This window comes from Pithys albifrons, chromosome 20 (genome assembly GCF_047495875.1).
Source record: "Pithys albifrons albifrons isolate INPA30051 chromosome 20, PitAlb_v1, whole genome shotgun sequence".
Taxonomy (NCBI): domain Eukaryota; kingdom Metazoa; phylum Chordata; class Aves; order Passeriformes; family Thamnophilidae; genus Pithys; species Pithys albifrons.
This window is the reverse complement of record NC_092477.1, coordinates 11,910,855-11,938,311: the sequence shown is the minus strand read 5'-3', so window position 1 is coordinate 11,938,311 and position 27,457 is coordinate 11,910,855. Positions and strand designations below refer to the sequence as shown.

Sequence of the window (27,457 nt, the reverse complement as noted above, 5' to 3'; positions counted from 1 at the left end):
AGGGCTTGGACAACAGGAGGAAGCTGAGGAAACACCCGTGAGCAGCAGCAGTTCTCCACCTGCCCCAGCTTTGTGGAGCTCCCAGCTCAGCAGCTGCTGCTGCCAGCAGATACCAGGGAAACCCTTCAAGCCCAGGCTGCTGTGGGGATGCTGAGGCTGCAGCAATAGCAAAAAAAGCCCAGTTGATAAATGTCAAAAGAAATCCAGTAATCGGCTGAAAGCAATTTCCCGAGCTGTGGAACCGCCCTGGGCTCACCATCTTCCTTTATTCATTTATCATGGCAGGGGCTTTGGCCAAAATACACAAAGCAGAGAAATTGTTGACATGTGGGGCCCTAGCAGAGCAAATCCTTCATCCTCCTCCCCCTCCCTGTGGCACACAAACTAACTTTTTGGGAGTTGTTTATTTAAGGAGTGCAGAGCACTCAGTGCTCTTTGAACCCAAGTGCCTTTGGGAGCAGGGCTGGGGCGCTGCCCCCACCTCCCTGCTCCTGCCCCCACCTCCCTGCTCCTGCCACCAGGGCTGTGTGCTGCCATCGGGAAGTACCTGCTGGCTGTGAGGAGCTGGGCTGTGTGATGTGCTCAGGACCTCGTTCTGCCTCTGGTTCCTCCAACCCCCAAAATGTGGTGCTTGTGGCTCACATGGATGTTCTGTAACTGGTCAGTGGGGGCAGACACTGGTTTTGCAAAGTTCCTATGTTGGCTTTTGGTCTTCTTGGTCCTGGCTAAAGCAGCTGTGCTGACTGCACTGGTTTGAGTCTCTGCTTGGGGAGCACAGAGCCCCTGTCCCCTGCACAGTCACTGCTGAGCTCCCTCACCCCTTCCCAGTGGCCCTGGCTTGGGGCAAACACTTCCTCTGGGACACAGGAACCCAAGGGAACACACCAACCAGGACCTGGCTGTTGTCAGACTGCTCCTCCCCATCTCATTTTGACTTTATTTCATGACAAACCAGATGCTGAGGTTTGCAGCAGGAAGTGCAGGTTCCCCTGCACATGTTTGTGGCTCCTGCCAGGCTGGTGGTGCAGGAACACAAACAGGGCCCGAGGTGAGCAGGGCAGTCCCTCCTCTGTGCCTCAGCTTCCCTGGGAGTCCCTCCAGCAGCCTCCAGTCCTCCTTGCTGGTATGTTATTTTTCGTCTCAGTTCACCCAGTTCTGCTCCCAGCTGGGTGAAGAACAGTGAGGAGAGTTCCCCCCCTCCCTGCCCAGGTGGGCAGTGGGAGCAGCCAAGGCAGAGCTGCTCGAGCTGCCCCTGCCCACCCTGAGGTGAGGCAGGGCTGAGTGCTGGGCCATGTGGCAGTCCATTCCTGCTCAGGTGGGAGTGTATCCATTGGGATGGTGTTTATCCAAGCAGCTCCTTGGTCTTTGCTGCCAGCAGCTTGTCCATCTCTGCCACAGCCTCATCTGCCATTTGCTGGATCTGTGGCAAGACAATGCAAGTCAGTCCTGTGTGAGGTGATGCCAGAGGGCATCCAAGGGAAAGGAGTGACTGGATCATCCTCTGGGACAAAGCCTAAGGTCCCAATAAAACCCTAGTCATGCTGGGGCAATAACTGGCTCTTTCTGGGGGTTCCCAGCAGCCCCAGGGACTGTGCTGTGGCTGGACAGTGAGGGCAGGGACTGGTCAAAGGCTCTGAAAAGAATCGGACACACAAACTCCTGGCTGAGCTTCACAAGGCTTGGTCAGGTCCTTATTTAACAGTGACTTGTGGGGAGAGCAGAGGCAGAGCCCTGCTGGTGGTGGCAGAGAGGAGAGAGGGCTGTCAGTGCTGCAGCACTGCCACAACACACAGGGAACAGTGGGGGCACAGCTCAGGACACACCAGGGAACAAGCTGTTTGTGTCTTGTAAAAAGACAAAATGGTGATTGCCCAAGCACTGCCTGGGGATCAGGTCTCGTGGTGACATGGGATGGACAGGGCAAGTATGTAAAAGGGATGAAAATGTGCAGGCACTTGGGTGAGAGCAGGTAAAGGCTGGAGCACACTGAGGGTTATGCTCTGGTTTCACAGTGAAGTTGTGCTCCCTCCCAAGGTCTAATGATGACCTTTCCTCATGGGGAAAAATGTAGGTACAAGAAAAAATTCCACTGGAGATGTTACCTCTCCCAGTGCAGCAAAGCATCTGTGTGCTCTGGGAGAGCTGCTCCCAACAGGATTTGGTTACAATGGCACAGCCATTTTTCCTGCTCACACAAACGCTCTGTGTATCGGTGTTTATTTTTGTGAGCACACAGAGAGCTGTCCCAGAGCATTTGCAATGTATCTAACTTTAGCTGTTAATAAACAAACAGCTCAGAAATAATGGCCTGCCTTCAGAGGCACCAATTCTGCAGAACACTTAGGCCTGTGCCTCAGTTTATGACCAAGCAGTTGACTTTAGTGACATCTGCTCTTAGGGAATTATGCATGTGCTTAAGTATTTTCCTGAACTGGAGCCAAAAACCCTGAACAGAGATAATCTCACTAGCCTGTTCATTAATAACAACTGCAGCAATCCTCATTAACACCAGCTGTTTGCAGTGCCCAGCACTGGGGCAGTGGTGGTACAGACACGGACGTGGATTGGTTTGCTCCGTAAATTCCTCTGGTTGGTGCAACAATCCCTCGTAGTACAAAAGCTTTTGGGGAATTTTTTTTCCCTATGTCAGCTTAAAATGGTTCATATCATAAATTTGGCTTTGAGACTGAAGCCCCAAATCCACCAATGGAAAAGCAAATACAACAGTCACTGACAGCTCCAAAACTGCAGCCCATTCCCCTGCTGGGCTCTCAGTGCTGGAGATTTCTCAGCAAGGGCTGGATGAACACACCACTGAGTTGGGGACACCAGGATATGGCAGAAGGAAAGCAAATTACCTGCTTTTCTAGCAGCCAGAGGGTATCTTCTGACACTTTGCTCTTGAACTTCTTTACCTGGCTGATGCTTTTGCTTCGCACCTTTCTCAGGGCCTCTTTGGACTTGTTGGTGGATTGCTTGGCCAGCTTGGCCAGGCTCTCCCTGTGCTCTCTGGTGACCCTGGGAACAAGGGGAGAGAAAAACACCAAGAGGAAAGCAGTGTCAGGTGTGGCACAGCCAGATTTGTTTCCTGTGATGGATTTTAGGTAAATGGCTGATCCTCTCTGGCTGGTGCTGCCCAGCCCAGGGACACCCAAAAGCTGCTGGTGTTGGACCTTGCCCTGTTTGGAGACCTTGTGTCACAGGGCAGAGGGACTGAACAGCTCAAGGCACATTTCTGTTCTGCTCTGGTCCCCCTGAGAAAACCAGTCACCCCTGCACAGCATCCCCAGGGCAGAAAACCCAGGGAAGCAAGTCCTGAGCCTGGAATGGAAAATTTCCAGCCTGGCCCTAAGCTGAGGAACCTGGACTGAATCTTACTTGGTTTACAGCTGTTGTTGCAGTGCTTGAAAGTCATGCTGAATGTTCAGACTTTCCTTATTTCCTGCTGCCAAAGTATCTGTGGGAAAGAGGAAAAATCCAGCTCCAGACTTGAAAGATGGAACTGGAAAGTGTCATCCTGAAAAGCATAATCCTGCAAGGCTAGAAGGAATCCTCAGCTCCTCAAACTCAGATTTGTGTCTCTGCAACTGGAGAGCCTGAACTGAGGACTGGGAAGCTTCAGAACTTGCCTTTCACTCAACTTTATTCCAGCTCACCATGACCAGGATTTCTCACCAAGATGATGTGAACACCTGGTGTGACAGGAAGATGCTGCTGGACATGGTCAGCCACAGGTAACTTGGCCCAGGAGAACTTCAGCTCCACTTTCCTCCCGAGGTGGGGCCAGTTACTGCTGTGGTGCCACACGAAAATCCTGAACTCCCCATCCCATGAAAACTGCAGATGATGAGGTGGTCTGATCATCCCAAAGGCACAGGAATGGCTGAGGAGTCCCTCAGCTCTGGTAATGCTCCAGAACCTACAGCTGATCACTGTCAACTGCTAGTGCTTAACAATAATAGTTTAATTATTTTCATGGCAACTGCAGTTTCCAGGCTGCCTGGAGGAGGAAAATCCCTGGTGCACTCCCTGAGACCTGCAAGCTCACGGGAGATATGGCAAAATAAACATTTCACAGGAGTATTTAGAAATTGGCTGCAGCAGCCTGGGTCACCAACACACTGGGGGCAGGACTCTTTCTGCAGAGCTCAGGGAATGTGGGGCGAGGGCTGTGTCCCACAGTGGGGTGTGACAGGGGCTGTGGGGGCACAGGAGAGCCTGTCCCTCCCCTCTGCAGGTCTGTCCCTGCAGCTCCCTGCACAGCCACTGGCCTCTCTCCAGTCACCCCTATTCCACAGGGCCAGAGGGAACAGGCTTCCCAGAACCAGCCAGGAATTACAGGCATTTGGGATCTCCAGGAAAGCTGACAGACCCAGAGAGCAGTGCCCTGGCACCCAGGGCACCCTGGCCTGTCCCTCTCTGGGAGATGGCCAGGGAATGGCACACAGAATATCCTGAGCTGGGAGGGACCCACAAGGATCATCATTTCAACTCCTGGCCCTGCACAGACACCCCAACAATCCCATCCTGCCCCTCAGAGCATTGTCCAAACACTCCTGGAGCTCTGGCAGCCTTGGGGCTGTGCCCACTGCCCTGGAGAGCCTGGTCAGTGCCCACCAGAGGAAGAATCTTTCCCTGATGTCCAACCTAACCCATCACATATGTCAGGAGGCTCCTGGCCAGCACAGGCTCGAGCCTGAGGAGTGGGCAGGGATCCTGTGGTGTCCCTGCACCCCAACCCTGACCCCTCTGGGGCTCCCCATGCAGAGCTCCCACAGCACACCCAGAACCAGCAGAGCCCCGTGAGGTCCCTGCGAGGTCAGACTCCCAGGCAGCTCTTCAGGGGGTGGGGAGTCAATGCTGGTTGCTCAGCTGGGAGGGGGAGCTGGAACCCTGTGCCATGCCCTGCTGGTGGCCCTGGGAGCCCCCGCGGCTCCCGCGAGCTGTGCCGGGGGCATCGCTGCCTGCCCGGGGCTGCCGAGCCACGCAGGAAATGTTTGTGTTTATGCAGCACTGCCAGATTTCCTCTGCCTCTTGGCACGGGGTCACAGCTTTCATGCCTCCTTGTCTGTCTTTATTAACACCAATTTCTTTTTATCACCGTGCAGTGCCGGGGAGTTTCTCAGTGGGTTTTATGTTCCAGCCAGACTGTGTGTAAATTCTCAGCAATGCTCCCAGCAGTGCCAGAAATGGACACTTCTCCAAGCAGATGCTGTTTCTGGTTAAGGAATCCATCAACATGAGCCAGGCCCACGGTTTCTAAGGACAGTTGTTTTACCCTGCCCTAAGATCTGGGACTTTTAAGCTGTTCTTAGGTATGTTTTCTTTTCTGTCTAGTAACCAATCCCTACTAGTAATCCCTACCCCCACTTACAGCCAAAGAAAAGTGTGAAGTGAACTTGGGGAAGGGGTTGCCAGAGTGGGGAGTGAGGACAAGGTCCCCTCTGTCCCCCCTGATGCCCTTCCTGCAGCTCAGGGAGCACTGGGCTCAATTCCCACTGTGTCCCCAGGGACCAGGACAAAGCCTGGTGAGTAACACATCAGGGGGGTCACAACACACCCCATGCCATGAGTTAACTTGTGTTTTTCTGCCCCCTCAGCTCCAGGGGTTTCTCTGCAGCCCTTGGCAGAGCAGACCCACGGCGAGCACGGCACGGCTCGTTCCAAGGCAAGACATTTCTCCGGGTAAGAGCAATTTCTGTCTCTCAAACACGAGGAATTTCCTGTGCAGGAGAGGGAGCAGTTAAAGGAAAGCAGGCTTAACTAAACCCTCTGCATTCATAATTGCAAATAAACACAGGCTGCAGCATTTATGGCTCAATAAAAAGCCAGTGACAGACTCGTGAGGGTGAGCGAGCACAGCTCGGAACAGCCTCGGTGTGTTTGCAAGTGACTTTTTGGGTCCTTTCTCCCCTTAGTGTAGGTATCTGCAGATTTCTTAAAGGGCAAAGGAAAAAAAAGCTCACAATGAGTCATTAAACTTTCAAATGAGTCATCTGGCTTTCAGTAAAACATGTGTAAAAATATTACTGATTTACAAACAATATCCAGTGCAACACAATAGGTCCAAAAAAGATGAATCTAAAAATGAGGCAATACCATAAAAGACACAAGGTCAGGTCAAATTCGGCCAAGAGATCAACCAATACAAACGTTCCCATGGCTGGTTCTTTTTTTATTTTTTATTTTTAAACCCTCAGAGGTTACTTTTTATACAAACAAATATTGCCTATGCAGTGGTAGCCACACGAAGAGGAGAATGCCTTGGGGAGCAGGGGGGGCCTGGCAGGCAGCAGAAGGAAACACCAACCACACCAGTGTATTTTTTCTGTTGGAACTGCAATGCAAAAACTAAACTAACACAATAAATACTGAAAAGCAAGTTCCATTTTTAAATGCTCACTTGAAACACTCTGGAGCACAGCTGGATCTGCACAAGGCAAAATATGACACAAATGTGTCCAGCTGACAGGTCAGACTAAAAATGGTTTTAATAACAGGTAAGGACAATTTGGGTTTGGTTTTATTTTTACTGTGCCTGCCTTTGAGAAAGAACCAACATCTGCAGAAACAATATTGTCTCTTCATTTCTGATTTGTTTGCTCATTCTGCACACCTGATGTAATTTTGGCAATTTCACCACATCTGTCTGTCATATATTCTTTTATAAACTGTTAAAAAGAATTAAAAACTTAGAAAATTTTAAAAAGGAATTCAGGGATATAATGTTAAAGTGAGGCCTCTCATAGAAATTGATTATTTCTGCCCTCCCTTTTGTATTAAGAGCTGTTAAAGGGCTGGAACTGTCTGCTTGTCTTTTCCATAAGTGGATGAAACTCCCAAAGACACAACCATGTAACTGGAGAGCAAAAGGGGCTGCAGGGGCAGTGAGGGCAGAGCCACAGGGCACAGCTCCCAAAAACCTCAACTCAGGACTTCCCAGGGCAGCCAGGAAGGAACCAGGAACTGCAACCCTGACACAGCAGAGGAGCACAGGAGGCAGAGCTTCCCTGGGAAGAGGAGACTTGTTTTGGCTCTGCAGCACCACAGAAGATGGTGACAGACCATACTGGTTTGTTTAAAAACACTGTATTTTGTTAAAGCTTCGGGTTTGCAGTTTTGGAGTTTCCTCCCCTGCAATTCGTATTCAAGGATGACCCAAGTGCCCATTAACAATCAAACCACTGTGCAGCAACCCGGGAGACTCAGCAATTAGGAAGATAATGGTGCCCTCCTCCTCCTCCTCCTCCTCTGCCTCCTCTCCTGAGGAATGGGGGAAGGGCGGGGAGCACGGGGAGAGAAAATCAGCAAATAGAATGATAATGTCATTCCCTCTCACCGACTGCAACGGAAAGCTGCAATTAGACTTCTCTGATGAAAATGCTGGGTAAAATTCCATGGAATTTTTAAAGGAGATCTAAAGCACAAGAAATACCTGGTTCATCTTTACCAAGAAGTCACCTGCTCGTGCAAGGGGTTTGTGCACACCCCGTGTGGGAGCCGTTTGCCTTTACCCCAGGGTGTGAGTTCATGTACAGCCACACCTGCCCAGGGTACTCAGATGCTCCATCAGGTCTGAGCCCCCACAGGAACCCCTGAGTTTTCCTTGTGCCACCCAGCCCTGGTGCCTCTGTGACAGGCTGTGTCTGTGCCAGCCAGTGGAGGTATCTGAAAGGCCCCCTATTCCCAGGCACACCAAGGGATCATCAGGATTGCTTCTGAGCCAAACTGAAGCATGGATGCAATGGCACCTCCTGCCTTGTCCAAGGGCTGGGAGGCACTTGTGATGCTCCTTGGCCAGGGGCAGCTGCTCTTCCATCAGCCCTGCACCAAAACTCCCATGCAGCCACCAGTTACACAATGTGTATTAGATGAGAAGAGGGAGCAGTCAAAGCTATAGATTTCTGTCTCTCACTTCCATCACCTCCTCTCAGTGCTCTCTGCACCAGGGTGCTCCTCACCCCCAGTACTGCTGCCTCACTGCTGCTCTGTGCAGTGTTATTGCAGGAATTCAGAGCAGGGCAGCAAAGAACCAGCCCCAGGATTAAAGCAATACAGCTTCAAAAGCCTTTGGCTCTCCTGCAAAGTGCTGCAGCCAGCAAGGACCGAGCTGTCTCTGGAGGCAGAGGATGAAGAATAAAACCAACCACCAGATGCCAAGATGTGATGACTTAGAGCTCAGACACTTGGAAGAGGTTCTGCCAGATGCTTTTAGGGACTCAAATTTTTTTCCAAACCTGAACTACAGCTATTTGGAAAGCAGCTGCATGGGGATATTCAGCAATCATGCATGTTTACCCTCTGAAGGGCACTCCCTGCAGCCCACTGTGCTGTCTTGCATGGAGATGAACTCAGGCATTGATACTCACTTAGGAACCGGCACCCGAATCACCGTCCCGTCCACCTCGGGGTTCAGGTTCATGCCACTCTCCCTTATAGCCTTCATGGCTGCAGCTGTGCTCTGTAAAGCAGATCAAAAGGTAAAGGGAATTAGGAAATAATCATTCCCATATGCCAGAACTCTGTCAATAGTTGGCAATCCATCTCCATGGAACATGGAAACATTTACTTCTGTTACCAGTAAGATCAGGAAGTTACATTGGTGCAGAGAGCTTTGATCAACCCGAATGGGAAACTACGGCTGCTCGTACCGGGCTGGGGGCACCAAGGGGGGAGAGAGAGGGGAAGGGGAGCAACAACAAAAGAAAACTGTTTGGCTTCTCTGAAACTATTCGAATGGTTGGAGGCAGCGCAGAGTGAAACCACAATAAATTCCCAGGGCAGAGCCTGACTGTGGCGAAGGAGATGAAAGATTCTGAGCATTTAAAAATTCCAGTTGAATGTTTCCCACTAGAAATCACCCAGTGCCAATTCTGAGACGTTAACGAACTTAACCACTTCAGCACTCCAACCTGACCACAGGACACCGGGGCAGTAGCAGATGGCTGAGGAACAGGCCCGTGCCCAGCTCTGTGTTTGTTTTACAGCTCATTACGGAGCATTAACTCCTCAAAACTCCCCTGCCTCTGGCTGACACTCTGCTCTCCTGAAAAGGCCGGGTGGCAGGTTTTCCTGGTGACTGCAAGGTGGTTAAAAAGCTTCTTCTCCACCCCAGGGCACAGGTTGTGCCTCTACAGAGTGCCAGGCTTTGGGCTAAAGCAGTTTGGCTCGGAGCTCCCACAGGGCTCTGCCAGTTCATCTTGTTCTTGACATTGACAGGCCCAAGGAGCTTGTACCCCTGTGGCACTTGCGTGGTGTTTCCTACCAGGCACGATGCTATTTCTGATACTCTTTGCCATCATTAACTTTAGCTCCAGGCTGCTGCAGCATTTATGTCATTCCAACTGTATTTACGAAGCTCAGCTTTTGTCATCTGAGGCACAAACTAAAGCTCTGCAGATTTGTTCAGGTCCCTGACACGTGACATCACTGAACCTCATGAAGGCTCTGCTGCTATTCTGTAGGAGGCAACTGCTCTCCTCTGAAACTACAAGGGCAGAGATACTGCAACCAAAATGACCTCAGCACGTCAGGAATGTAAATGTGTTATTCTATGGACAGTGCTTGCTCTGTAGGAAAGGAATGCTCAGGAAAAACTGTGCTGTTTAACGTGGATATTGCAGGAGTTCAAAGGAGGGGAAACTATTGAGAGGAAGGGGAAAGTATTGCAATATTGCCCCCATCCTCTTGCAGCCCATGAAAAAAATAACCACACTTGAAAAAACAGTCTTGTTTGGTTTCATAACTCTTGAGCAAACAGACTTTGGCCCTGCAAGTCTTTTTCTATGATTATTGTATTTCTCTGACTCTTCAGGCAATTTTATTCTCTTCTCAATGTCATGAGGTACTGACTATATGCTGTAAACAATGACATCAAGTAATCATGTCTGTAATGGTTTTAAAGAGTTCAGTCTATCACAGAACCATTAGGGTATAAAGCAACTGTAGTGAGAGAAGTAGTTCATGTGACAATTGGTCCTTTGACTTAGAGAGAAAATGCTGGCAATGCTATAGAGAGGATGTTTAATTCCTCCCATGCCCATTGCTCAGCCTGAGGTCCTGTTTGACACGGGGTAACCATGGAGTGCCTTCCCTGCCCCTCTCAGCGCCGGCTCTGCGGGACCTCAGCGCACCCACCGATGAGGGGCCTCCATTCTGCAGCCTCTGCACACTTTGAGGAACACTCAGGCATCAAGTGCCTCACACTGACCTCCCCTGAGACTTTGCTGACTTAACTAACTGGGGAAAGCCTTTGCAAAACAAATAGAGATGAGCCCTGGCAAAGCTCCAGCCCTGGGGTGAGATGCATCACTGTCCCTGCCCTTGCTCCTGCTCCACCTGCCTGTGGGAGCTGCAGGGACCACGAGGGCTGGAGCCCAAGGTGGGATTTGCATTTGCTGCCTCCTTAAGGGGCAAGTCTGAGGCTCCTGAAGAAAATTAAGGGAATTTTTCTCTCACAGAAGATAACCTAAAGTGCTCAATTTGTGCTCTGACCTGCAGATGCTGCCCAAGGGGTGTGCTCAGCACTGCTGGGTGCCATACATGGGAAATGGAGGGCTGGCAGGGCACAGGGAATCCTGTCTGTCCCTTAGTGTGGCTTTGCAGATCCAGCTGGCAGGAAAGCAGCCCCCAAAGCAAAGCCCTCGCACTGTGGCACTCACAGGATACAACCCTGAGAGCAAACCCAGCATGGAACTCTGCTCTGACCCCTCACTGCTGCAGGTGAGCTGCTCCCTGAGCCAGGCAGGGCTGGGGAATCACTGTCAGCACCAGAATACCCTTCTGTTCTGTGTCAGCACCAAGTGACACAGCCCAGGCAGAGCTCTCAGCCCTGCCAGCTCTGACTGACTTTGTCCAAGTGTTCCTTTGCTCAGCATCAACCTGTTTGTTCCCGTGGTAATTATCCCTCCCAACGTGTCCTTCCTCACCTCTGGGAAACTGGCCATGTTCACGATAATGAGCTGTGGTGATTTCTGTGAGATCTGCCCCAGCTGGTTCAGGGGAAACTTCCCATCTTTGGTCATCACAGTTACGTGATCCAGGACCCCTGAAAACACCAAACACAGGCACTTTCAGTGTGATACAGCAGTTTTAGCAGTGCTGAAATAAAACACATCTGCAGTGTCCCACTTCCCTCCTGCTTTGCAAAATATAGAAGTTACAAAGGAAAAAAACATGTTTATTCAGACTTCAGGTGCTGTTTGTGTTCAGGCACCCCCTGTGTATTCACAAGCTAAATATTTCAAAGCTACTCTAAAGCATGAAAACATGAAAACAAAACTCTTGTTTGTTTTTGCTGCTAGAATAGGAAAACTAAGCAGGATTGTTAAGAATTAAAAGGAAATCGTTATTTCTTAATTCTTAGTATTTACAGAAAATCAAAATGCTGCTATAAAAGTCAAGACAAATATTGTCTTTAACTTAGCAGTGCTCTCTTAAACCCCTTTTTTCCCAGGTCCCCAGAGGGGTGTTGTACACTGCCTAATTTAAAGTATTCAGTTTCTCCCTGAGCTACTCTTAATCTGCTCTCTCCTTTCTGCTGCAAAATGTTACCAGGCCAAAAGGCACATGGGACAGGAGGGACTTTATCAGTGCAATTAAACCCTACCTATGGTTAAAATAAATAGTTAAGAGACAGAGCTACACTTTCCAACTCCACTAAAGACAGAAGTGCCCCTGCCAGAGCTGGGGTGGTGAATGACTCCAATTTGGTCATTGTTTAATGTTAAATTTTATCCCTGAAACTTGATACCCTTACAAATGCAGAGCTCCAGAGTGTTATAGTAACTGTAGCTTGGCCAAATACATTCACAGTTTTTCCTAAAGCACAAAATCCACCAGAGAGCCAGGCTCGTACAGGTCACTCCCCACGAAGCTGCACAGCAGAACAAAGTTTGTACATGCCAGACACCAGCCTGATGGCAGCTTCCAAAAGGCTAATTTAATGGCAATTGGATTTTTCCTGCCCTACTGCACCATTAGCTGACAACCTGCTTCTCCATCACATCTGCAAACAGTTCAGTTAGAGACTTTTGACATCTCCCACTTACAAAAGCTCTTTCCAGGAAGCTATTAACAAAAATGGATCCTTCCTGGTCAAGCTCAGGGTGAAGGAAGCCTTTAGCTGGGATGTCAGGGCTGGAGCAATTGGGTGCTCAGTGAGTAACTCCAGAAGAAGAAAATCAATTTGGACAAAATCTGAGTTCTCTTGCTAGCATTTGTACCCTTGTTTACAGACCACAGAGCATCATGCAAGGAAGTCACCAACCTGGTGAGGTTCTAACACTGATGTTCCTGCTGAAATCTTCTTTCAGAGCTTCAATGACTGCCTGCATGTCTTCACTGGTTTCCTCCAAATTGATGATATCCTCAACGAGGGCAGCACTGATGTTCACTTTGGCTTGACTCTGCCCTTTGCCTTTAGCTGCAGATTGCATAAAAACCCCAAATTAATTATTTCTGACAACAGTTGCTGCACTAGAAAACAGAAAGAAAACATTAAAGTACCTGTCAGATTCAGGACTGAGTCTAAGATAAACTGAAGTAACTGTACTTTTTAGTGAGTAAACAACCCAGTACTTGAGCACATGAGCCAATATACATTATAGAGAGAGGGATGTGTTGCAAAACCAGGAAAAAAGCTGCTGTTTTTACCCTTTTTGGTAGCCAGCTGTCTGCTGAGCAGCACCTGATGGCCACACTGGCTGCAGCTCTCCAGCAGCAGGGCAGGCCAGCCCGGGGGAGCCGCTGGCAGCCCCCTGGTGCCCAGGAAGGGCACCCGATGCAGCAGGGACGGGAGGGGCCGGAGCCATCGCAGTGCCAGGGCCATCCCCACAGCTCCTCTGACCCACCTGCAAAAGAGAGAGGCGGGGGGGCTACTCGGTGTGCTAAACCCAGCCTGATTCAGGTCTGAGCGGTACCCATGGGCACAAGGTGGCAGCTCTGTGGTGTCAGTGGGCACTGGGTCTGGGAGTCTGCAGAGGAAGGGGCTCGGTGGCCGCCAGCCCGTGCCCACCGATCGCTGTGCCCTTGGCACATCTGCCCCCGTGGGCACGGACACAGAGCCCGCGGTGAGCTCGGCCCCGTAGCCGTGCTGAAACTTTAATTTCTGCCACGCCAGGTCCGACACCCTCGGCTCCCCGCGGGGGTTTATTCCAGCCAGGGCCGGTCGGGGCGACGCTGGAGCCGCGGCGCTGCTGCGCTCGGACCTGCGGCCACACGGACCGGGTCGGGCCCCGCGGAGCCGGGGGCGGCCAGCGGGGGGCACGGGCACCGGGGGACTGGCCAGAGAGGGGACCGGCCACCGGCGAGACCGGCCCTGGGCGCGCTCCGGCTCCCTGTTGCCGATCCCCGTCCCGGATCCCTGTCCCAGATGCCCGATCGCTGTCCCAGATCCCCGATCGCTGTCCCAGATCCCCGTCCCTTGTCCCTTGTCCCCGACTCCTGTCCCAGATCCTCGTCCCTTGTTCCCGATCCCTGTCCCAGATCCCTGTCCCCAGGGCGGGGGTCCTGCGGCCCCGGCCCCGCGCACGTGCGCGCAGGACACGCCCCTTGGCCACACCCATTGAACTCCCGCCCCTTCGCCAGGCCCCGCCCCCCGCCCCGGGCCCCGCCCCCCGCGAGGCCCCGCCCCCCGGTGCCGCTGCCCCTGCCCGGGACGTGCCGGCCCGGCCCGAGCGCCGCTCGGTGCCCCGCGGAGGGGCGGGCCGGGTCCGAGGGGCAGCGGGAGCGGGTCTGGGGATCGCTGGGCCCGGGGGGCAGTGAGGGGACTGAGGGGGGGTCTGTGAGGGGCTGAGGGGGGTCGGGCGGGCGCCGCCGCCTCGCTCACCGTCGCGCGGCCCTGCGCGTCCCGCCTACGTCATCGGGGCGCGGCGTGACGTCATGGCGCGGCGCCGGGGGCGGGGCGAGGCCTGCGCGGCCCCGCGGTCTCGGTGACGGCGACGGCGACCGGGCCGGGCCGGGCCCAGGGGCCGCCCCACAGCCAGCCATGGAGCCGGGCCGCCAGGCGCTGCCCCTCGAGAACGCCTCCATCCTGTCCGAGGGCGCGCTGCAGGACGGGCACCGCCTCTGGATCGGCAACCTCGACCCCAAGATCACCGAGTGAGTCACCGCCCGCGCCCGGCGGGGCCTCCCGGGGTGGGACCGGTACCCAGAGCCATAAACCCCCTCCCTGTCCCTGCCTGTCCCTGCCCAGCCCTGGCAGCCCCCGAGGCCCGGCCCCAGCCCCAGCCCTGCGGCCCCAGCCCCTCTCCGGGCTGTGGGGCGGGTCCCCCCCGGTTCGGGTGCTCCGGAGAGGCAGCAGTGGCTGGTGCAGCTCCCCCAGCTCCTGCCTGTGCCCCTGGAGCGGATTTCCCTCCTGGTGGCGGTTCCTGCCCCGCGGAGGAGCAGCCCCTGTGGTGGGGGCGTTGCTGGGGTGTCTCCAGGGCTGCCCCTGCTCACAGGCAGGTGCTGAGCCCTGCAAAGAGCGTCCCCCGGGGCACTGCTCGGGTGGGAGCCCAGGGGCTGAACATTCTCTAGACCAGGGAAATGGTAGAATATCCCACTGGGAGACTTGCAGGGTGGCAGTGGCACAAACCATGGCACAGCCCTGGCCATCCTAGCCCGGAGTGGCTGGGGTTTGCTGGGGAGTGAGGGTGGGCAGGGGAGCCGTCCCAGCCAGGGCTCTGTGTCACAGCAGAGCCTTGTTTGGTTTTGCTGGATGTGGGTTGAGCAGAGGAGCGTGACAGAGTGAGGGGGTGGTGATGAGGTGGGAGTGGTGTGGTGTAAACCCAACACTGTGTGTGCATTTTGTGTTTTCCCCGCGCTGCAGACAATTATCTCCTCATCAAACACAACATTTGAACAGCTACATTGCCGAGGGAATAGGATGTGCTGTCCAATATTTGGATGGTGTGCTCAGAAATCAGGAGGTTGTGTTAAAAAAAACCCTCACACCGAAACCATTTGGGGTTTACACACTCCTGAGAAACAAGCATTTTTGATTAACTATTGTGTGTGTCTGTCATGGAATACTTTTCCTTCCTGGTCCTTTTTGTGTGTGTGCAGGTGCTGGGGGTTTATTCTGAGTGTGGCTCATCTGAGCAGAGCAGTTCCTAATAGCCCCTAAATGGGATCATTAATGCTTTGTGCTGCTCAGCCATTCAGCTTCGGGAGCTTTCTGCATTAATTACCATTTTTATCCCACTCCCAGCTCCGTTTCTCTGGTTTGTCCACATTCACTGACCACGTAAAATTAGACACAGGAATTCCTGAGTGCTGTTTGCTGGGTCCTCGAGGGGCTGGGCTGGTGTGAGGGGAGGAGTGGTGGGTGCAAGTGCAGTGGACCCTTCACTTCCTGGGGTGATCCTCAGTGCTGTGAAAGACCCTCTCAGTGGAGGTTGTTCCTCTGAATCTCAGCCAGACAGGTGATAGTTTTACATGGCAAAATGGACTGATTTCATCACTTGGGTGAAGTGAGTTTGGTGGTTTCATTCTGCAGGGTCATCAAACCTTGAGTGCTTCCAGACTCCTCCGTGTTTCAGGTGCACAGTGATGAGTGACAGGGCTTGTTGCTTGTTTCAGGCTTTATAATCCTCTGTCCTGCTTTTGGTTTTGTTTAAAAATAGCTCTTCTCTCCTGAAAATTATACTGTATTTCCTTTTCCATGTGCATAAAGAAGAGGAAGTTCCTTTTAGCACAGTGTAGAGTGAAAGTGTGTGGTCCTGGATCAGGTCAGGGGGTTTCTATAAATCATCTTGACCCTTTTTCTCTAATGGCCCAGATTTACATCTTTTTCTTGGCTGCTCATCTCAGTTGTCCTTGTTGAGGTTTCTGCTCACATGACTAAATCAAACCCCTGAAAAATAAATGCCTGTTTCTTCTTTTGCTGCTTTTATCTGATATTTAAGAGTTGCCTTTTTATTTCTGTGCTGGGTTTGTTTGAGACAGGGTAAGGTTGATTGAGTTGTTGGCAGAGTTAATAACTCTCAAGCAGAAATGAGTTCAGAAAGCCTTGAATCAATCCAGGACTTCCATTTAAAGAGCAAACTGCAATCAAGGGCTGGAGAGTTAATGGGTAAGGGGCACATATTGAGGAGCTGTGACTCAGCTGGCAGTGCTGCCATCCCCTGCCTGGGTTACAGGGGGTCTTCTGGTGGGCATTCCTCCCTGCTGGTAATGCCTGGGGGGCTTTTTTATCCAGCATCCTTAAAGGATTGACTGCCTGTGGAAGAAGATGATATTGGGAGTCTCCTACGTGTGTTCTGAGCAGCTGCAAGGAGGTGAACTGGCACTCACAGCTGTTGGTGCCATAGGGCACTGTCCCCAGGCACTTCTGGTGCTGAATGATCCCTGCTGTGGGTGTGCCAGGGCAGAGAGATCCCTGCTGTGGGATCTTCCAGGGCAGAGGGATCCCTGCTGTGGGTGTGCCAGGGCAGAGAGATCCCTGCTGTGGGTGTGCAGGGCAGAGAGATCCCTGCTGTGGGTGTGCCAGGGCAGAGAGATCCCTGCTGTGGGATCTTCCAGGGCAGAGAGATCCCTGCTGTGGGATCTTCCAGGGCAGAGAGATCCCTGCTGTGGGATCTTCCAGGGCAGAGAGATCCCTGCTGTGGGATCTTCCAGGGCAGAGAGATCCCTGCTGTGGGATCTTCCAGGGCAGAGAGATCCCTGCTGTGAGTGTGCCAGGGCAGAGAGATCCCTGCTGTGAGTGTGCCAGGGCAGAGAGATCCCTGCTGTGGGTGTGCCAGGGCAGAGGGGTCCCTGCTGTGGGTGTGCCAGGGCAGAGAGATCCCTGCTGTGGGTGTGCCAGGGCAGAGGGGTCCCTGCTGTGGGTGTGCCAGGGCACTGCCCGAGGACAGCAGCAGGTGGTTTGGTGTCACTGAGCGAGGAAGCCACAGAGCCCCCTCACCATCCCTGTGGGCACTGCCTGGTGCAGGATTTGTCCCCAGCTGCACAGCAGGGCAGGGCATGTGCTGTGCCAGCTGTTTGATCCCTCAGCACTCCCGTCCCACGGGGCAAATACACACAATTTAGTTCCATCTCTGTGTGGCAAGTGGGGTAGAACTGCCTTCTGTGCCTGTAGGTACAGAAAAATCAAAGGTGAGCAATTCAGATCTGTGTAAGACCCTGTGAGACTGAAAGCAGCTGGGAATAAACAAAGTGGCAGCTGCTGGAGAGATCACTCCCCAGGAGTTCTTGGTGACTCCCCAGAGGTTTCTCATGAGAACTCCTCAGGTCTCCCACAACACTCCAGAGGTGTTCCTGAAAACATTCAGGATGAGTTCACCAAAACACTGGACTTGTGAGATATGGATTATAACCAACTGGGACATTGGTTAGGTGGTGTGAGGTTCAATTCAGCCAATAGAATGTAGCTTTAACTCTACATAACCCATGTGCAGTGTGAGATAAAGGGCATTTGCTTGGTCACACTGGTCTGATGCGTGGTGTCCATATTCCTCTGCATTATTTATTGGTTTCTTTATCTGCCCAGTCCTGTTTGCAAAGCCTTCTGAGGCTTTTCAGCGCTCGGGACAGGCCGGGATGTCGTTTGCAGCTCTCTGCTCACACACACCTCTCTCTGCTTTCCCGTAGCCTTGGAATGCCCATTCATGTTCCACGGCGGTGAAGCAGCGGGTGTTGCACTTCCTCGGCCCGCCGTGCTGCGTGTGGAGGATCCCACGCTGCCGAGCCTCCCCTCCAGAACAATGTGCTCACAGGCCGCTGTCCTGTTGTCGCAGCCCCCGCTGGGGCCCGCCGGGACACAGTGCTCGCAATAATAGTTTTCGCATGTGGCGGGCCCGGCGCGGCCGGCTCGGGCCAGCATTGTCCGCAGGAAGCCGAGCCTGCGTCTCAATAGCGCTCGGGGTGCCAGGAGGAAGAGAGGAGGAAAGGGAAGCGGGGCAGCTGCTGGGTTGTGTCGCAGCCACATCAGATGACAGGAAGGGGGATGGAGGTTGGCCACGGCTGTGCCAGCAGCCCCCAGCTCTGCACAGCCCGCGGCGTTGCCACGGGGAAGCTTTTGGCGTGTCCTCACTTTTTTTTTTTTAATTAAGTCTTTGGCTTTTCTGTGGCTGGTCCTCCTTCAGCACTGAAGTCCTCTTGGCCTGAAGAACTGCTGGTCAAATTGCTTGTTATGGGTTAATTAACATTGCTGTTAATGCCCTCAATATTGTAGCAATACAGCTCATAATATGCCCTCAAACCTCAAAGCTGGGGGTGTTCAGCCTGGAGAAGAGGAGGCTCAGAGGTGACCTCAGCACTGTCTGGAACTCCCTGAAGGGAAGTTCTGGCCAGGTGGGGGTTGGTCTCTTCTCCCAGGCACTCAGCAATAGGACAAGGGGGCACGATGGGCTCAAGCTCTACCAGGGGAAATTGAAGTTGGAGAGCAGAAAAAAATTCTTTGCAGAGAGAGTGCTCAGGGATTGGAATGGGCTGCCCAGAGAGGGGGTGGATTCCCCATCCCTGGAGGTTTTTCAGCTGAGCTTGGCCGTGGCACTGAGTGCCATGATCTGGTAAAGGGACTGGAGTTGGACCAAGGGTTGGACTTGATGATCTCGGAGGGCTTTTCCAACTCAATCAAATCTGTGGTTCTGTGGATGTGGCACTGAGTGAGAATCCACCACATCTTGATCCAACCCCACTGTGATCACCAGCCCAGGGCACAGAGTGCCCTGGGCTGGTGATCACAGTGGGATTGGATCAAGGTTGGACTTGCTGATCTCGGAGGTCTTTCCAACCCAATCCATTCTATGATTCTGTGATGCCCTCAATATTTTAGCCTGAAACATTTAGTTGTTCAAGTCTTCTGAGCTGTTCCATAGGGAGTAGGTGACTTGCAGTTGTAAAATTGCAGGCATGGCTGGAAAATAGCATTTGCATCCTCTACAGTCCAAAGATTCTAAAGCAAATAGATTACTTAAGTTGCTCCTAGACTCTTAAGGAAATTTGTTTCAAAAGAGCAACTACCTCCTCACTGCTAAGAAAGTGTTGTTTGAATGCAGAGGTTCTCAGAAAAAAACCCAAACCACAAAGAATTCCTTTTGGCAAGGCAGCTGCAGGGGTTTGTTGGTGCTAAAGAGAACACAGGGAGAATCCTCCTTGCCCTTCCCCTGCCTCTGTAATGGCCAAAAGGGGAACAGCATTCTGGTGGTAAGGGCTTTATTTCCAATACTGCTGAAATTCCAAGTGCTTTTTGTAGTAGTTTGTTTACAGAAAAAACTTGAGATGCATTTCCATGTTTTGGAGGCTCTGGAAGTTCAGCATGTGGGGCTTTTTATGCATCACATCTCCAAAGTCCGTGTTTTCACTTGTCCATCTGTAACTGCTTGTTGGAGGCATGAGGTGGAGCTGTGAAACTTGGCTACTGTGCAATCAGCTCCTTTTTTTTCCTGCTCTTTTCTGCCTCCCTTGCCTTCTGAGCAGAGCCTGGGGGCTCCCAGGCTTCTTGGAAGACCATGCACTTAATGTGCATTCCGAAGGATGTGGGAAGCCTTCCATAATCAATGACAATGTGTGTGTGTCCCCCGGGAGGTGACTTGGCCCTTCTGTGCTGCTCGTCCCTGCACATGCTGCACCTTCACCTCTTTAACAGTGCACATCCTGCATGTCCACCGTGACCCATCCTGTGGGATGACTCACGTTCCTGGAACTTTCTTGCCTGGCTCCTGAAGCTTAACAAAGGGCTAAAGCCCTTTTCAGACATCCTACCGGGCTTTATTAGGAAAAATGTATCTGCTCTTCCCATTTGGACTGTCCCTGCAGTTGCCTGGTGCACTTGGCTGTCTTGGGCCACTACTGACTGTTCTATCAGGACATGGGAGGTTTCATCCAGTGCCAGGTGCTCCTTTGGCACTTGGTGTTGTCCTGCTGGGCTTTCACAGCACTGTTACCTTAAACACTGAAAATCTGGCTCAGACTAAGTGGCTTTCTAACAAAGGCTGTACAGCTGCTTGGGAGATGGGTCCTGACTAAGACACCCTTATTAAACACTTAAATAACTCTTAAATGCCAGAGGTGGGGTCAGGCAGTAAAGTAGCAACTTTCCTCCTGGGTCAGCCAGTGTTGTTAAACACTTCAATCCCAGGGAACCAAAAAAAGCTGCAAGGAACTTTGGGGATTACATGTGGCCTGTACAACAAATGTGCTCCTTGTTTTAAGTTGCTCCATGCACTAGATACTAAGCAGACAGATTTAGCCTGGCTTTCCCCAGTTTTATTGGAAACAGCACACAATCCCCACTGGATGGCAGGGAGATAATTGGCTAAAATGTGCCTGACTTCCATGAGCATGCCACTGAAAAGCTGTCTGAGCCAGAAGCACTGGCAGATTTAGCCTGGGTGATACTAAGGGCTGTCTGGTGCCCTTTTTTTTGTGGTATACTGAGAATTCCTGGTTTGTTCTGTTTATTCTTCTGTCTTCCTGCTTCCCCAGCTCTGCCAGGCGAGTGTGGCTGTGTGTCTGTGTGCCCTGGCCTTGGCCTTGGCCACCACTGGGTGCACTGGTACTCCTTGGCACAGGGAAGGGATGGGGCTGGCCCTGCTTGTCCAGGGAGAGGGAGGGCAGCAGGAACAGCAGGGTGCTGGGGGCACAGGTGCTGTGGGCTGTGGGCTTGGACTGCTCGTGCTGGGAGAGGAATTCAGGGCATGGAGCTTTAGGTGGTCACATCTGGGCTAAAGAAGGGGAGACATGGTGGTTATGCTTTAAAATAAGTGTGATTTAGAGAGAGACAGGAGGCAAAACCCTCCCAGACCCCTCAGGAGCCATTGCATAATAGTCCAAAATGCAGCTATTAATAGATGTTCTGTGTGCCCTTCAGCTTTCCCTGGGAGTCCCTGCTAACACTGCTCAGAGCCAGGGCTGCTGGAGGGGGTGCTGGGCAGGGCACCCACCTCTGAGGGGTGTGGGAATGTGTGTGTGACACAGCTGGACAGCTCAGGGTACCACTGTGATAAAAGGTGTCATCAATCTCTTCTCTCCCTTTCAGGTACCATCTTCTGAAACTCCTGCAGAAGTTTGGCAAAGTAAAGCAGTTTGACTTTCTCTTTCACAAGTCTGGTGCTCTGGAGGGGCAGCCAAGGGGTTACTGTTTTGTGAACTTTGAAACCAAACAGGTAAGTTGCTTTTATCTAAAGTTCTGATGTAAATGACTTGCTTATTTTCCATTTTTTTGTTAATTTAAAGCTAATCAGGAAGGGATAAATGCGATACCTTGTCTACCCAAACCCAGGGACTCACAGCTCCACTCTCACAGCCACTTTGTGGCTGCCCCTGGACTATTAGGGATTCCCTTTCTCCTCTGCTCTGTTTTCTTGAGTCCTGCTTTCCAATGCTCATCAGAAAGGGACAGTTTTTTGGTCCCCTTTTGCAGTGAGCTCGTGGAGTTGCACTGTGGAGACATGTTAGATCAACCCGCCAGACCACCTGAAATCCAGAACTGCCCTGGAGGCCTCCTGGTCTTGCTTTTGGCTTCCTTAGTGCAGAAACACCAGTGTATACAAGGTGACATGTCTGCAGCATCCTGGAGTGAGCTGCCCTGAGCCCTCCATTTAACCTTGTTACAAAACAAAATTTCAAGTCATGCTCACCAGTAACATCAGAGTGGAAGTTACTTTGTCATAATCGTGCTGGAATTGTTCCAAACTTAGGAAGAACAGCCAGTTCGGAGATTGTTTGTGGCTCTGTGACCTCAGTTGCTGACAGGAATGTCAGAAGACCCCACGGTGGATTAACTCTAGAAAATTATTCATAGCAAGGTGGAGCAGCATTGCAACATAAATCTTCAACTGCTGTGATTCAGATTTTATGGGAGTGTCCCAAAACTGCTGAGCTGAGGACTGAGTGGGTCGTGGCCCCAGTGCCCATGAGCAGGATCTGGAAGGAGCATGGATAGGTGTTAATGAGACACAAGTAATCCCTGTAATTAGTCTCAGTATTTTCCCCTGTAGCATAAACCTCCCTCTGAATGCTGTTGCTGTGGACTCTCTTTGGTATTTTTCCTGATCATTTTCCCCATTTCCTCCCCCAAACTGAGTGAAATGATAAACCAGTAATGCTGCTGAGTCTGGTTTCTCAGGTGCTGGAGCCTTCCAGAGGGATCCCTGGACTGGGATACAACGGGACAGACTCCCCTTGCTGTCAGTGAGCTGCCCTTCCAGCAGGCTGCTCAACAGAGGCAAACAGGCTCTTCACATGTGAGCAGGTTGTGACTAAAGGCTGGGTTTGTTTATGGAAGTGTCTTCCTGTGCAGGAAGCAGAGAAGGCGATCCAGTGCCTCAATGGGAAGCTGGCCCTGTCCAAGAAGCTGGTGGTGCGGTGGGCACGCGCCCAGGTCAAGGTGAGTGCTGGCTGGGAGGGGGAACTGCTGCTCATCTGCAGAACTGGAGAACTTTAATATTAAGAAACAATTCTTATCAAAGCCTGACTTGGCCTGGTGAGCCAATTTCAGTCTGTTCTAGGAAATAAGTTGCTTTGTGAGGGCATTTCTGATCAGAGCGGTGTGAACAGATTACTTCTATAAATGTCTGTGCTTTCACTGTTCCCAAACTTAGTGAGTAATTGGCTGGAAGTTTGAACCCTTCCCTTTGTGGTTTAGCTCCCTTTTTGGATAGTAGAGGTATGGAAATTCCCAATTACCGGTTACTGGGTTGCTTTGTTTCATTTCTGACAGCACTGACGTGGCAGCAGCTGTAATTAGTTCTGACTTTAAAGTAACATATTTCACATCTAAGCTAAATATCCTTTTAGTGCTTGCTGTGTCACATAAACAATCAAGTTTTTAATGTTAACTTAGGCAGTACCATCTGGAATATCCTTAATTTTTAAAAAATTCTTGCCTTGTGTCTCCTACAGCTATTTGCCATCTCACATTTGATAAAGACATTGATTTTGAATAACTTCCTTTGCAGATAAGGAGCTTTTGAGGAGGCAGAGGGGAGCTGCTTGTTGCTATTTTCCTTTGGGTAGTTCTCTTTTACCATGTGTTGATTATCCTACAAGCAGCTTTCTATTTTCTTCTACCAAATGTACTAATGCATCTGGTTTGGATGCTAAAAAAACAAACCAGGTATCTTCATTAGAGGAAACCATGTTGTTTTAATTATTGACTTCAAGGGCCCTCGTCAGCACATCCAAGCTGGTGGAAATGCAGTCTCCATTTTCTGTAGCTCCTGGAGTGCCACGTGCTTCCGGATGCCTGAGGAATGATCGGGCCATAAAAGGAGTCTGAGGGGTGAGGGTGCTCAGCTGGAGCTGAGCTGGGCAGCTCGGGCTTGGCTGGGGAGGAACTTGCATAAATAATCACTCTGGTGCACATGGCCTTTTCTAATCCCTCAATGGAAAGGTTTAACAGCACAAAAAGTTTGGCTGGTTGTACCAAGTGTTTGTTTCAGACAAGACAGGCAGTTTTGAGATGAGTGGCCAAGGCTCAGCAGACACTGTCGGTTTGAGCAGCTCTGCTGAAAAACAAACCTGACTCTGAGCCAAACGAAATAAGGAAGCAGAACTCTGCAAATAGTTCAGGAGGCCTGTTGCCCACAGAGATGACAGACTCACAAGCTGCTTTCTGCAGAAGGGAGGTGGTTCCTAACTGGGTTTTTTTCTTGTTTTCCCCCTCCTTTTCTCCCAGCACTGCCTGATTCTGTGCAGTTCTGTGCTTGGGTTACCTTCTGGAAAAGCACAGCAAACAGCGCAGTTGTTCCCTTCAAATTTGCCATCTTTTTTCCTGCCTTGTGCAGAGGGGAGCACGAAGCAGCAGGACAGGGTTTGAGGATCCACAGTACAGTGCACAGAACTGCCATCACAGCCTACATTCCATGTTTGCACAGAATCTTGTGGTTGGGATTTGCTTCTGTGTTTGACCACTGAAATCCTTCCTAGCAAAAGCTTCTCAAGACCTGAGGTGATGTTAATCCAGCTTTAAAGTGTACCTGTGGGGAAGCATTTCTTTGTTCCTAATTCCAGCTGGCTCAATCCTTGGTCTCTCCCTTGCAGAGATACGATCACAACAAAAATGAGAAGATCCTTCCAATCAGTCTGGAGCCGTCGTCCAGCACGGAGCCACCCCAGTCTAACCTCAGGTAGGGCAGAGGTGACCCAGCTGTGGGGCTGGCAGGGAACCAACCTCTGCCATTTCTGTAACATCTACAGTGGTTGGCATGGTTTGAGCTAGAAATCTAACGTGGCAGAAGAGCTGTGAAGTAACTCATTTAATGTGGGACAGTTCGGACTGGAAGTTTATTTTCTAACATGCAAAGCTACTTGGGCAGTAGGAAGGAAAAAGGTGAGAAGAGGAATTGGGAATGTGTAGCATTCCAACTCCTTTGGCCAGAATAGGCTTTGCTCTTCATGTGCATTTCAGTCAGAGGGTTTTTATTGAACTAATTTGTTTCAGCAAAATTCTTAAGAGCAAAAATTTCTATGATAATGGAAGAAGATTAAAACAAAATCACAGGTAGTACTTCACATAAAGCTAATTTGTTTTCATTTTTTTTTGCTAGTGTTAGGGATGTAGGTCTTGTCTGTGGGATGTGATAAATTCTCCAACCCCTGAGCTTTCCTAAAGCACATAGTGCTGCTTTGCTAATTCTTGGTTTGGCTGAGAGGGTGTGTGGTTTTCCTCTGTGTTCCATCAGTGGAGCCCTGTAAGGAACCAGGACCAGATTAATGCATTAGCCTGCAGATAAAATGAGCTTGGAATTCAGAGGTAACAGGCTGGGAAGTAAGGAGCAGAGAGGTTTGAGTCCTGCAGCTTGTTAGCTGCATCAGTGGCACAAAGGGGTTGTTGCAGTGAGGATGGATGGTGCAAGAAGCCACAGCGGGAAAGGGAACATTCCTCAGTCCATGTCCAATGGAGGATAGTGAATAACAAAAGTCCCAGGAATTTGGGGTGTAACCTAGGATAGCTTCTCCCTTTGGGATAAACCCTGCTAATGCTGAAATAATGTTTCTTCCTGACCTAATTAGAGTCTGGGGTTTTCCCATCCCGAGCAGGCTGTAGCTGGAGGAAGTCTGGCTTTCATTTCTCTGCTGTTCCCAGCAGCCTGCTCGGAGCTCTGCTCTGCTGCACATGCTCAGACCTCCTCAAGTGACATCATTTTACATGAAGTAGGAAGCCCTGTCGTGTTCTCATCTCAGCGTCCTCAAGAAAGTGCTGAGTAGGTGCAGGGACAGTTATTTTGTGGTGCTGTGATGTCTCTCGGAGGAGCAGATCCGTGCTGAGGGTCAGTGGGGTGGGCTCTGAGCAGGGGATTCCTGCCCTGCTGTGGGGGCAGCAGAGGGGCTGCCTGGCCCCTCCCCGTGTGAGGAGTGTTCACATGTCAGCAAAAATCTCTGGATTGCTTTACTCTGATTTCATGCTAAGATCAAGCTCAACCTCAATTCTGCTTTTTCTCTTTCCAGTGTCAGTGCAAAAATAAAGGCCATTGAAGCCAAGCTGAAAATGATGGCAGAAAACCCAGATGCAGAATATCCTGCAGCACCTGTTTATTCTTACTTCAAACCACCGGATAAGAAAAGGACTACTCCTTACTCCAGAGCTGCCTGGAAATCCAGAAGATGATGCTGTCTGAGTGGATGATGGTAGCAGGAAACACTGCTTTGTATCCGTGGAGCCCTCCAATGCTTTTGTACTTTGTAGGGTGGGAAGGACACTGCCACCTGGGCAGGGCACGGCTGGGCAGGCACAGCCTGTCCCACCTGAGGGGCTGCAGCTCCTGCCAGGGCAGCTCACAGCTGAGAGCTGTTCAGAGAAGTAGGTTCCCCTCAAAGCCTCTGATGAACACGCAGACAACCTCTCGTTAGCGTGCATTGATTAGCCAGATTAGAAACAGTAACCAGCGTACGGAGCGAAGCACATCCAAAAATACTCCATTTAACTGATTACTTTTTAAGGATTTCTGAACAAAAAGTATTCTGATTCATGTTTAATGGAGGGGAAGCACTTGGTTTTGATTAACGTGCTGTAGTTACCATGGAAAACTTTTTCATTTCAATAAAACTCATTTTAAATAGACTTTGCAACACTTCTAGTAACTGCATGCAGTGTTTTATCTGTACCAAAGCCAGTTGATTTTGCATTTTGATTTGCAGGCTTCAAGATGATACTTTATGATGTGAAACCTTAAGCTGAGGACACTGCACAGCATTCTCAGTGTCATTCAGGCTGTAGGTGTGTGCCTCCATGTGGGAACTGCTGTATTTACACACCACTGAGCTCTGTGCTGAGCCCTGAGTTTCAGAGTTTGTGTTCAGTGGTCCCCATCAGTGGCAGCTCCTCATGAGCCAGATGGGACAGCACAAGAGTAACTGCAGCCTCCAGGACATCTGCCAAGCCCATGGCCTCGGTGTTTGCCCCCTGTGCAGCCCAGCTTTGGGTCCCACTGGCTGGTGAAGGTGGTCTGCTACCTCTTGGTGTGTTTGTGGTGAACTGGTCCTGCTGTGAGCTGGGATTGGCTGGCCCAGGGGCTGAATCCACAGGTCGGATGGATGGCTCTGGATCTGGTCTGCAGCACGTTTTCTCCTGAAATATTATCTGGAAAACAGACATCTGAGAACAAACCCCATTCTCCTTTGTGTGCACAGTGCATGTGTGTGCCGGGGGGATATCAGAGAACACATGCTCAGGTCCAGGTGACACTCATCTCATTTTCCAGCGTGTGCTCTCCCCACTCCCATCAGACCTTGCTGGTCACTCTTGAGTTGCTTCCCCAGTCTGGTTCCTGGTGGTGTCAAACAAGAGGAGAAGGGTTTGTGCTCCTGCAGCACACACCTCCCTCCCTCCCTCCCTCCCTCCCTCCCAGCAGAGCTTCCTGCTCCCGAGCCAGCACCTGCACCGGAGCTGTGCCTGTCTGTGCTGGAGAGGCTGTTCAAAGCTGAATTGTTCACAAGTGGGTCTCATGCTGGTAATGTTTGCTTCCTTGTTTTGGGGTACCTGAGAAAAGGGAAAAGTCATATCCTTGGGAGTTTGTACCCCTCTTCGAGTGTCAGTAACACCTTTTTACATTCCTCTATGAACAGCCTGTGTTTGTTCCTGCCTTCTCTAACATTTGTAGCTCTCCAGGTCTGTCTGTTGTTTAGAGCAACCCTCCATTCTGTTCCCATTAGGAATTTAGAAAATACCTGGATTCAAAGTGGGTGTGTGGTTGTGCTCCCATCAGAAACATACTTTGGTATTTATTTGTATTTAAATACAATTTGTTGAAATTCTTACTGCTCTAAATGAACGTTTAAAATGCATGTTTTCCTCCAGGGAAGCGAGGGTGGCAAGCAGGAAGTGAATGAGGGTGGTAAATGCTTGGCATCAGCCGAAGTCCACTGCTAGAATCTGGGTACAATGGCATCAGTCTTTTTTTTTTTTTATTATTTTTTGCACTGCTACAGTCACTAACAGAAGTGCCTTGTCTGTGGCTGGGCCAGACTCAGACCTGGGGGAGCTTTATTGCAGGTCAGTGTTTGTGTTGGTCGTTCCTGCTGCCGCCGGCCT

The 27,457-nt window shown here is 51.1% G+C and overlaps 2 protein-coding genes across 3 annotated transcripts in view; one reads left to right on the top strand and one right to left on the bottom strand.

The window, feature by feature from the left end:
* Positions 1–13,868, bottom strand: part of MRRF (mitochondrial ribosome recycling factor) — a 58,389-nt gene extending 44,521 nt beyond the window's left edge. The window contains exons 1-7 of one of the 2 annotated variants that reach the window (XR_011699477.1): positions 13,829–13,868; positions 12,655–12,851; positions 12,269–12,424; positions 10,929–11,047; positions 8,370–8,461; positions 2,859–3,018; positions 1,270–1,420 (exon numbers count right to left, since the gene is read on the bottom strand). Coding sequence is in view for 1 of the 2 variants with exons in the window: in XM_071574338.1 (XP_071430439.1) it covers positions 1,343–1,420; positions 2,859–3,018; positions 8,370–8,461; positions 10,929–11,047; positions 12,269–12,424; positions 12,655–12,829 (780 nt within the window). In the remaining variant the exon portion in view is untranslated. Of the gene's footprint in view, positions 1–914; positions 1,421–2,858; positions 3,019–8,369; positions 8,462–10,928; positions 11,048–12,268; positions 12,425–12,654; positions 12,852–13,828 lie in introns of those variants that run through there. The other variant, XM_071574338.1, reaches the window with a different exon arrangement.
* On the top strand, positions 13,803–25,987 carry RBM18 (RNA binding motif protein 18). The gene is made up of 5 exons (XM_071574339.1): positions 13,803–14,100; positions 20,963–21,089; positions 22,226–22,312; positions 23,968–24,053; positions 25,375–25,987. Exons 1-5 carry the CDS (start codon positions 13,988–13,990, stop codon positions 25,532–25,534), a joined length of 573 nt encoding a protein of 190 aa, XP_071430440.1. The 5' UTR covers positions 13,803–13,987; the 3' UTR covers positions 25,535–25,987.
* The last annotated feature ends 1,470 nt before the right edge of the window (positions 25,988–27,457 follow it).

Bases quoted from the DNA above. Each gene is read 5' to 3' on its own strand.
- RBM18 (XM_071574339.1), top strand. From the start codon at position 13,988: ATGGAGCCGGGCCGCCAGGCGCTGCCCCTCGAGAACGCCTCCATCCTG. The intron at 22,313-23,967 runs GTGAGTGCTGGC...TCTCCCTTGCAG, and splicing joins GGGCACGCGCCCAGGTCAAG to AGATACGATCACAACAAAAA. The intron at 24,054-25,374 runs GTAGGGCAGAGG...TTCTCTTTCCAG, and splicing joins CCACCCCAGTCTAACCTCAG to TGTCAGTGCAAAAATAAAGG.